General features: G+C 49.9%; 1 protein-coding gene across 1 annotated transcript; it reads left to right on the top strand.

The window, feature by feature from the left end:
• The first annotated feature begins 228 nt into the window (after nt 1-228).
• Nucleotides 229-9,492, top strand: ECH1 (enoyl-CoA hydratase 1). Its single transcript, XM_055552017.1, has 10 exons — nt 229-384; nt 1,272-1,473; nt 1,602-1,690; nt 7,333-7,457; nt 7,542-7,590; nt 7,728-7,792; nt 8,374-8,444; nt 8,530-8,601; nt 8,858-9,008; nt 9,191-9,492. The coding sequence occupies exons 1-10, from the start codon at nt 333-335 to the stop codon at nt 9,293-9,295; spliced, it is 981 nt and encodes a 326-aa protein (XP_055407992.1). The 5' UTR covers nt 229-332; the 3' UTR covers nt 9,296-9,492.
• The last annotated feature ends 695 nt before the right edge of the window (nt 9,493-10,187 follow it).

Genomic DNA, 10,187 nt, shown 5'->3' with positions numbered 1-10,187 from the left:
GGCAGTTATTTCGCCATTATGCCCGTGGACATTCAGTTGTCTCCAGTTTCTCCTTTATGAAACAGCTGTGGTGAACTTTGAACACAATGTTCAAAAGCAGTGTGAACTGTTTTCTTAGGCCAGGTTCCTACTGGGTTAAAGGTTTCATGCCGAATCACTCTAATGGCCGGTGAACTTAGAAGACTGTTTCCGGTTGCCCTTGATAAAGATGGCGGAAAGAGGGACCGTCTCCGCGGTCAGCCTGAGGCTTCGATGCCCTCACCAAACATGGCGGCCCTTTGTGCCCGCCCCCATAGCTTACTCTCGTCGCCTTACACCACCAGTCAGTAGCAATGGCGGCAGCGTTTGCAGCTCTTCGGCGATTCGGCAGCTTGCTTACCCCGCGTGAGTCACCTCTTGATCTTTGAGGGGTCCTTTGAGCTGTCGTGCTGTCATCGCGACAGTTGGACGGAGAGGTCTGTCCAGGGTCACCGAGGGTTCGAACCCCTTATTAAACTCACGGGTCTATGTGCACCCATCCAAAGGGCTTATGTCTTACAGTTGGGCCGCTGACAAGCTCAGTGTACTCATTCTGGGGTGAGTACCATGATCACAGGGCTTTCTGGGTGGCACTAGTGGTAAAGAACCTGCCTGCCAATGCAGGAGACTTAAGAGACACGGGTTCGATTCCCGGGTCGGGAAGGTCCCCTGAAGAAGGGCAGGGCAACCCACTCCAGTATTCTTGCCTGGAGAATCCCATGAACAGAGGAGCCTAACGGGCTATGCCCCAGAGGGTTGCAAAGAACGGGCTAGGGCCAAAGGGTTGCTTCAGGACTGAAGCAACTTAGCGTGCACCACAGTCATGGGTCTGAAGTGATCCTCAGGCTGAGGCCACGTTATAAGTGCACCTGAATCTTAAAGTCTGGTGGTGGTGGTGGTGCTTTAGTCATTCCGTGGTGTCTGACTCTTGTGACACCATGCACTGTAGCCTTCCAGGCTCCTCTGTCCATGGGATTTCCCAGGCAAGAATACAGGAGTGGGTTGCCATTTCTTTTCCAGGGGATCTTCCTAATCAGGGTGGTCAAACCCAGTCCTCCTGCATTGCAGGCAGATTCTTTACTGAGTCAGCCACCAGGGAAGCCCATCTTAAAGTCTGTATCCCCTAAACCGAGGCCTCTCATAGGCTGTGTCCCCCAACCTAGTGTCAACTGAGATGTGTACCCTCTGCTCTTGAAGGTGCTGTGCCCCATATTCAGGGTCATCAAAGGGACTTCCTACCTCTGTCTCCCCAGGATTGACAGCCTCCACCAACCTGGGTCTCAACCTTCGCCCAATGAGTGCCTTTGCACAAGAGGAAGCCTCCAAAGCGTCCCCAGAAGAAGCCCCAGGCCACAGCTATGAGTCCCTTCGGGTGACAGCTGCCCAGAAACACGTTCTGCATGTGCAACTAAACCGGCCTGAGAAGAGAAACGCCATGAACAAGGCCTTCTGGAGGTCTGGCCTGCAGATCCTGGAGGCCTGCCTGCACAAGGAGGCAGGGGCTGGGGGACTGGACAGGGGAGGGCCTGAGGGCAGGGGATTCCCACCCCAGACACAGCCCTTCCTCCTTTCCCCCTCTGCAGAGAAATGGTGGTATGCTTCAACAAGATTGCAGAAGATTCTGACTGTCGTGTGGTGGTGATCTCTGGTGCAGGAAAAATGTTCAGTTCAGGTACCAGCTGCTCTCCACACCCACCCCTGCCAGTCTCCCCTGCTCCTGGGAGTAGAATAATGCTTCATAATTAGGGTTTTAAGCAGCTTTTAAATTCTGCTTTATATGCATGCTAAGTCACTTCAGTGTCCGACTCGGCGACCCATGGACTGTAGCCCACCAGGCTCCTCTGTCCATGGGGATTCTCCAGGAAAGCATACTGGAGTGAGTGGCTGTGCCTTTTTCCAGGGGATCTTTCTGACCCAGGGATCGAACCCATGTCTCATATGTGTCTCCTGCATTGAAAGGCGGGTTCTTTACCACTAGTGCCATCTTTTACTTGAGGAAGGTCTACTTAAATCATTCTCAAATGTAGAAATTAGTCCAACAAAAGACAGGATCATGGGCTCTAAAGTCTGGGTTTTCAAGCTGAATCTATGGCCTTGATCAAGGCCCTTGACCTCTCAGTCTTTTTTGGGGTGTCAATAAAATGTGTTGTGATAATTACATGCTTTCTGGGAATTCCGTATCAAGTCCAATGTTAGGATTTGGTGCTTTCACTGCAGGGGCCCAGGTTCAGTCCCTGGTTGGGAACTAAGATCCTGCCAGCTGCACATGAATTGGCCAAAACCTTTTTTTCTTAAATACATGCTTTTGTGCAATTAATTTTGAACCTACATGAACTGATTTTCTGTTCATGTCTATTGGGTCTTTTGATTGTCCCACAAGTCTATTCTTCAGGTTGGATAATTTCCATCGATCAGGTTCATCGTCTCCTTTGTCATCTCTCTTCTGCTGTTAAACCCATCTAGTGACTTTTTTTTTTAAATTTCAAGGTGTAAAAAACCCAATACTGCAGAGCACAGTAACATGAGATATGCCTGTATCGTAGTTTCCATTTTTTTTTTTTTATAGTTTTCATTCTTCTGCTGAAGTTTCATATCTTTTTATTCATCACAGTCATATTTTTCTTTGCGTCATTCCGCATGGTTACAATGGCTGTTTTTAAAATCCTGTCTCCTGATCCCAACATCGGGGCCACCTTGGGGTCAATCTCTGTTTATTACCTTTTCTCCTGAAAAAAAAATGAGTCTCATTTTCCTGTTTCTTTGTTTTTGGAGTAAGGTTGGATTGCATGTATCCTGGATGTTGGACTATGGAAGAAAATGATGTGGAAATTCTCGATCCTATTACATAATTCCAGAGTGCTGAATTTCCTGTTTTAGCTGCTACGTTGGTATCAGTTTTTAAATCTCTTTGCTGGGCTGTAGGTCTAGTTCATGGGTCTCTTGTTATAGAGATTTGGGCAGAGCTCATACACAGAATCTGGGGCTCTCCTCTCTGGCTGTCTGCTTTCTGGAATTTTTCCCCCCTCATTTTCCATCAGTTGAGCTCCCCCTGGACTCTGTCCTATGGTTCTTCAGGCACAACTTCACCCTGTACTCAGGTTAAATTAAAAAAAAAAAAAAACAAACAGGTAACTCACTTGGCTGGTTCTTTCTAGAAGAATCTGCTTGGTACCGTCAGGTAATTGGACCTTGTTCATCTAGGGCACATAGTTGGCATCTGTGGGAGGCTCCATGCCAGAAGTGAGGGATCACATACACTGATTTCTGCACAGGGCGCAGCCCAGTGCTGGGGACCCAGTGGCGACTGAGATAGCCCCAGGCCCTGCCCCTCATTCAGTGGGGAAGACTGGACATTAAACAATGTATTTCTTTGTGTTTCCTCTCTTTCCTTCTGTTCTTTCTATTTCTCTGTAACATCTTTGCGTGTCCCCTATTTCCTTTTTCTGTTCTCCTTCATTTCTTTGTTCATCCATTCAACATTCTGCGAGGTCACTCCAGTGTCAGCCGCCTTCCTAGGTGACACCGACCTTGAAATAGGAAGCAGCCTGTTTTCTGACCCCTCATCCTGATGAAGTGCAGGATGAGGGTTCATCTCTAGCTGTGCCAGGCCAGAGGTCCTCATCTTTCAGCTCTCAGTTGATTGTGCCCATTTTGTTCCATTTTCAACCTGAAGGCCAGAAAGAAGACATTTGGTTTAATTAGCAGTTTTAAAGATTGAATGAAACTGCTAATTAAAAAAAAAAAAAAGTCCAGACTTATTTACATTTGTGGAGTGTCTCTGAGCACTTTACACATGTTAATTAATTCTCACCACAGCCCTATGAGACAAGCTTGGTCATCATCCCCATTTGATAGATGAGGAAACTGAGACCCACAGAGAGGAAGAAGTGTGCCCAGTCCTCATTGTTGGGATTTTTGAATGTGGGCTGCCTGGCTGCAGAATCCTTGCCCTTCACCACTAAGTGACTATGGCCCAGGTGTGTGGCAAGCTGATTCAGAGTATTCCTGGCCCAGTAGCCAGCTACCTCCCACCCCTGCCACCTCCACACACCTTCACCTCTCTGTGAGCTTCTGATCTGAAGACAATGGAGATGCTATGAGCACCCACGGGTGCAGTGGTAAAGAATCCACCTGCCAGGCAGGAGACACAGGTTCGATCCCTGTGTTAGGAAGATCCCCTGGAGAAGGACATGGCAACCCACTCCAGTATTCTTGCCTGAGAAATCCCATAGACAGAGGAGCCTGGCAGGCTACAGTCCATGGGGTCGCAAAGAGTTGGACACAACTTAGCAACTCATCACCCCCCTCATCAGGTTGCATCGAGGATTAAATGAGTTAATAGGCACCAAATGTTAATTCATGTGAAACTTGTATTGATGTAGCTGTTATTCTTGATGATGATGAATAACTTAATTACGACAGTGAATGAGATCTGAAACATTTAGAGGTTCCCAGGGAACGAGATGGGAGACTCCTCAAGAATGAGTTCTGGCTCTGGAAGGGAAAGACCTTGTACCATGGTCTGGGGCCCTTTATTCCAAGGGGTTGCAGACAACCACCCATGTCTGCAGATCCAAGTAGGGCAGATAAACCAGCAAAGCCCGTGGGAGGAGGTGTCGCAAGTTGCTGAGCTGAGCTTGTTCTGGGAGTAAGCGTGGTTCCCACTGAGTCATACAAGCTTCTCGGACCTGGTATGGAAGCCAGCAGATGCCTACAGACTGATGCAGGCGGTTCTGGCCTTGGCAGAGATGGAGTGTATAACAATAGGAACTATTGTGATGCCATTACATGCCAGGCACTGCTCAAAGCGCCATGAGCTCTGTCTCTTGAATCCTTGCATCCCCATGAACTCTTGGGAGGGTTTTAGCCTCAATTTTCAGAGCAGAAACCCAAGACCCAGAGAATGGAGTGACCTAGCTGAGGTCACACAGAGTTCTTTTTTTTTTTTAATTTTATTGTATTTATTTATTTTGGGCTGTTCTGGGTCTTCATTGCTGCAAGGGCTTTTCTCTAGTTGTGGCGAGCAGGGGCTACTCTCTAGCTGTTGTATGAGGGCCTCTCATTGTGATGGCTTCTCTTGTTGCGGAGCACGGGCTCTAGGGTGCAAGGGCTTCAGTCGTTGCAGCTCCTGAGTTCTAGAGTGCGGGTTCAGTAGTTGGGGTGCCCTGGTTTAGTCACTCCACAGCATGTGGGATCTTCCTGGCCCAGGGATCGAACCCATCTCACCTGCATTGGCAGACGGATTCTTTACCACTGAGCCACCAGGGAAGCCCTATTTTATTTTTATTTGAAGGATAATTGGGGTTATATCCTACTGATATTTACCTTGCACAAATTCAGCTCTACCAAGTCAACACTCCTCTGTTCTCGCTCATTTAAACAAGCTGCAGAGGCCACAAAGCTATAGAGGGTCAGGGGTGTGGCCAAATGTGGGACTGATTTTTCCGGCTTTGTCAAATTGCACTGTTCAGACAAGCGAAAGAATGAGAATGATTAACCTCAGGAAGAAGAAAATTCTGCTCAGAACCATCCTGTAGCTCCATCTCACTCAGAGTCAAAGCCAAGTCCTCCTTTTGGCCCAGGAGGCCCCACAGAATCTGCCTCTGTCACCTCTCTATCCTTGGCTCTTCCTACTCTCCTTGCTCACTCTGCTCCACTACACTGGCCTCTTCCATGGTCCTCACGAAGACACCAGGGGCACTCCTACCCTAGGGCCTCTGCACGGGCTGTCCCTAACATTGAGAACTGTCTTATCCCAGATATCTGTACAGTTCCCTCCCTCTGGTCCTTCAGATCTTTACTCATATGTCACCGTTTCAGTGAGAGGGTCCCTGACCACCCCAGTTAATACTGCAACAGCCCTCACTGCACACGGCGTATGCCTGTGCACATGTGCACGTATGCGCGTGCACACACACACACACTCACACTCCATTCCATTTCCCTCCTTTAATTTTTTTAGTACTTTTCTCCACTGGACAAAATGAATTTTCTCATTTGTTTGTTTCCCCCATAGAAGAGCAGCCCCCTGGGGGCAGAGGTTGTTGTCTGTGTTGTTCATTTATGAAGCACCTGCTGTGTACTAAGCTGTGTTAGGCACAGGGATAGAATGGGAGGCAAAGATCCAAACGCCTTGCGCGCACACACATGCCCGTGCATGTGTGTGTGTGTGTGTGTAGCTGACAAGCTCCTCTGCTCGTGGATCTCACATCCTAGAGAGGGAGACAGGCACACAATTATGTGATAACAAGAGGGCAGTGTGGGAGGCACGGCAGAGAAAGGAGATGAAGGGTGACAGGCTGCTATCGAGCCATGGTGGGGAGGGGGGCCTCCCTGAGGAGGTGGACTTTGCCCTGTGGCTTGAACAGTGTGATGGAGTCAGTCTTGAGACCATTGCTGGGGAAAGGCTGCTCTAGGCAGAGGGAGGAATAGGCATGAAGGCCCCAGGAAGGGAATGTGTCGCGTTGTTGTAACAGCTGGTGGAGGCCTGCGTGCCCAGTGGAATAGGTTAGAAATGGTGCTTGTGCGGATTTGGTAAGGTGCTGGTATAAGACCCCGCATTTTGTTCTATATGAGAGGGATGGATGGATGGGAAGAAGAGAGGGCCCTGAAGTGATCACAAGGGCCCTGAGGCTGTGTGTGGGGAACAGAATGTGGGAGCAGGTCAGTGGAGGAAAAGGTCGGACTTGGGATTGTCTTAAGGTTGGAGTGAGAAAGACTGCTCCATTTCTGACCTCCCTGTCTTAGGAAACATTACCACCTTTGACGAAATTAGTGTTAGTTGCTCAAGTCATGTCCAACTCTTTGAGATCCCATAGACTGTAGCCCAGTCCACAGAGGAGCCAGCCCTTCTGTCCATGGGATTTTCCAGCAAGAATACTGGAGTGGGTTGCCATTTCCTTCTCCAGGGGATCTTCCCGACCCAGGGATCAAACCCAGGTCTCCTGCATTGAAGGCAGATTCTTTACCGCCCAGAGCCAGCTGCATGGCTCTGGGTTTGAAATCTCAGTTCCACTGCTCACAAGCCAGGGTGACCTTGGGCAAGTGACTTAAGCTCCCTGTGCCTTAGTTTCTCCCCCGATAAAATGGAGATAGTAATAGGACCTACCTCAGAGGATCACTGTGAGGCTAAAGTGAGCAGAGACTCAATACGTGTTAACTTGTATTGCCCTTCACACCCCAAATTCGACCCCGCCAGAAGTCCTGTGTGAGTTGCTTTCTCCACTGTGGTGGTTTGCCTGGCCTATGACCTCTAGTCGGGGCAATGGGTAGGGCCTGGGAGGCTAGGTGAGCCTCCCCACATCTCCCCACCAGGTATCGACCTCATGGACATGGCTTCAGACCTCCTTCAGCCCACAGGTGACGACAATGCCCGCATCAGCTGGCACCTCCATAGGCTCCTCACCAGATACCAAGAGACCTTCAGCGTCATCGAGAAGGTAACTCTGGGAGTCTAGCAGGGTGTCCCCCCGACCTGCTGCTCCCGGACCAGCCTTGACCCCGCCCTTTCTGTCCCCTTCCAGTGCCCTAAGCCGGTGATCGCCGCCATCCATGGAGGCTGCATTGGCGGAGGTTGAGTCTGAACCCACCCACCCCAGATCTGTTGCTAGTTAGACTTTGCCCCAAGGTGCAAGCCCCTGCTCCCCACTCTGGGAATGGGTGTGGGTCAGTCCTGTGGTTGTTCATTGTCTCTGGCCTCTACTTCCCAGGAGTGGATCTCATCACCGCCTGTGACATCCGATACAGTACCCGGGATTCTTTCTTCCAGGTGAAGGTGAGCCATCCTCCCAAGCTTCTGCTCCCTTGGGTCCTACTGAGGGCTGAGAAATGAGTGGCAGAGCCGGGTCAGAGCAGGGACGGAGCAAGCTAAAGGGGGTGGGAGTGAGCCTCGATGGCTTCATGGAAGAGTTAGAATTGAATCTTAAAAAGTAAAACTTGGCCATTGGGGACATCAAGGGGAGGTCACGGAGTCAATGTGAGGTCAAGAGTGAGTCAAGGTGTGGGGGAGGGGAAGAGGGTGGGGGCTTTGCTCAAGTCAGTGCTGGAGTGGGTGGGAGGCAGGATGGAGCTCATGGATGGAGGAGGTCAGGGCAAGGCTTTTCCTGGAGATAGATGCAGCTGACATCAAAGAGTTGGGAGGACAGAGGAGTTGGAAGGTGGGCTATATTCTAGAGCGAAGGAACCTATATGGGCAAAAGTCTGTGGATGGGAATGAAAAGGGGTGTTTGGGAGGGGCATCTCCGAGGTGAGAGTGTGCTGGGACTCTGAGGTAAATGCAGAGTTTCGCTGGCATTGAGGCTGCAGTGGGGACAATACTGGGCAGAAACCAAGCACTAACACTATCGCTTCCCCCAGGAGGTGGACATAGGTTTGGCGGCAGATGTGGGAACCCTGCAGCGACTGCCCAAAGTCATCGGGAACCAGAGGTGGGTGAGAGGAACCTGGGGAAGGGGACAGCAGAGCATCTCCTAAACCGGATGCCATCCTCTCGCATGTCCTGCCCTCTTGCAGCCTGGTCAACGAGCTGGCCTACACTGCCCGCAAGATGATGGCTGATGAGGCCCTGGAGAGTGGACTGGTCAGGTAAGGGCTGAGGCCTGTGCTGGATAAGAATTCAGGGGCAGACTTGGGTGGGGCTCCCTGGATTCCCATGCACCTTAACTCATGGATTCCAAGTGGCCTCCTCTCTGTGGGTGGTCTGGAGTCTACTGCCTTGCTCCGATTGGTCCATTTCACCAGCACTGTCTTCCACTTTCTACTGCGATTGGTCACTTCATCCATGGGAGGGAGAGGAGAGCTCTTCTCAGATTGCCTGATTTCCAATTCCTTTCATCCTCAGCCGGCTCTTCCCAGACAAGGAGAGCATGCTTGATGCGGCTTTCACCTTGGCAGCTGAGATTTCCAGCAAGAGCCCCGTGGCAGTGCAGAGCACAAAAATCAACCTGATCTACTCCCGCGACCATTCGGTGATGGAGAGCCTCAACTATATGGTGAGACTCTCCATCCAACCAGTCACACCCATCTCTGATTCCCTGAGTGACCAATCAGGGCCCAGCGGCCGTTTACAGGCCTTGTCCTCTGATTGGCTCGCTGCTATCTCCCTCCCATTTTTCATTGGTCCAACGAAAATCTTCCTGTATTCTTTCTATTACCGGCTGCCATCTTTATCCAGAAATCCTGGAACATGAGCATGCTACAAACAAAAGACATCATGAAGTGTGTCCAGGCCGCAATGGAGAAGAAGGATCTGAAGACCATCACCTTCTCTAAGCTCTGAGAGGCCTGTCATCCCAGGTCTTGACACAGGGGTCTGGCTTTGCCCTGCCTCCTGCCTGCGTGTTCTCATTCACGGGAAGGGAAGATTCATAAAGATGGTCTAGCTTGCTGTCTTCTCAAGTCTTCCAGTTTTTATCTTTATGACACATTTCTTCCTGCCTTATCTTTGCCCCACGAACAATAAAGCAATGTAAAGAACCCGGTGTCCTTGTTGGAAAGAGAGGCGAGGCAGAAAGAGTAGGTAGATCAATGACCCTGGGGGCTCTAAGGACCACGGTTGTGTTGAATGTTGGGAATAGAGATTTGACCAATTGGGAACGGGAGCTGTGCAGATGATGACCATTCAGAGTGTTGGTGGGCAGGCCAGGCCTGGTAGAAAGTCATGTGACTCCCTTTAGGTTGACAAGGCCCCAGATGGTCTCCCTGCCTGCTTTATGCTCAAGGGCAGAGTCTACCCTGCCTGGTACCCACACACCACAGAACATAGTGGGATCCGGTGCTGGAGTGTGACTAGGAGTCAGCTGCTACACACTCTTGGGCCAACTGCCTCACTTCTTTAAGCTTCGAGTTTTCCATAGGTAATCTCAACCTCCTGGGGAATTAGGACTAGGCGCTTTCACTGCGGTGGCCCAGAGTTCAATCCCTGGTCGGGGAGCTAAGATCATACAAGCCTGGTGGCACTGCCAAAAAAATTAATTAAAAAAAACAACTAACCTCCTGGATTTATGTTTAGAATGAGAGCAAAGTATTATTTTCCCTCTGTCTTTTAGTATTTTAGCATTAATTTGGTGTCTTGTATATGCCACATCCTATTCTGCATATTTATTAATTTAGTGATTACTTTCAAGGACTCTATGAGGTTGATACTATTAATATTCTCCCATTTAACAGAC

This window comes from Bubalus kerabau, chromosome 17 (assembly GCF_029407905.1).
Source record: "Bubalus kerabau isolate K-KA32 ecotype Philippines breed swamp buffalo chromosome 17, PCC_UOA_SB_1v2, whole genome shotgun sequence".
Taxonomy (NCBI): domain Eukaryota; kingdom Metazoa; phylum Chordata; class Mammalia; order Artiodactyla; family Bovidae; genus Bubalus; species Bubalus kerabau.
Note: the sequence above shows the minus strand (reverse complement) of the source record. Positions and strands in the feature narration are given on the sequence as shown.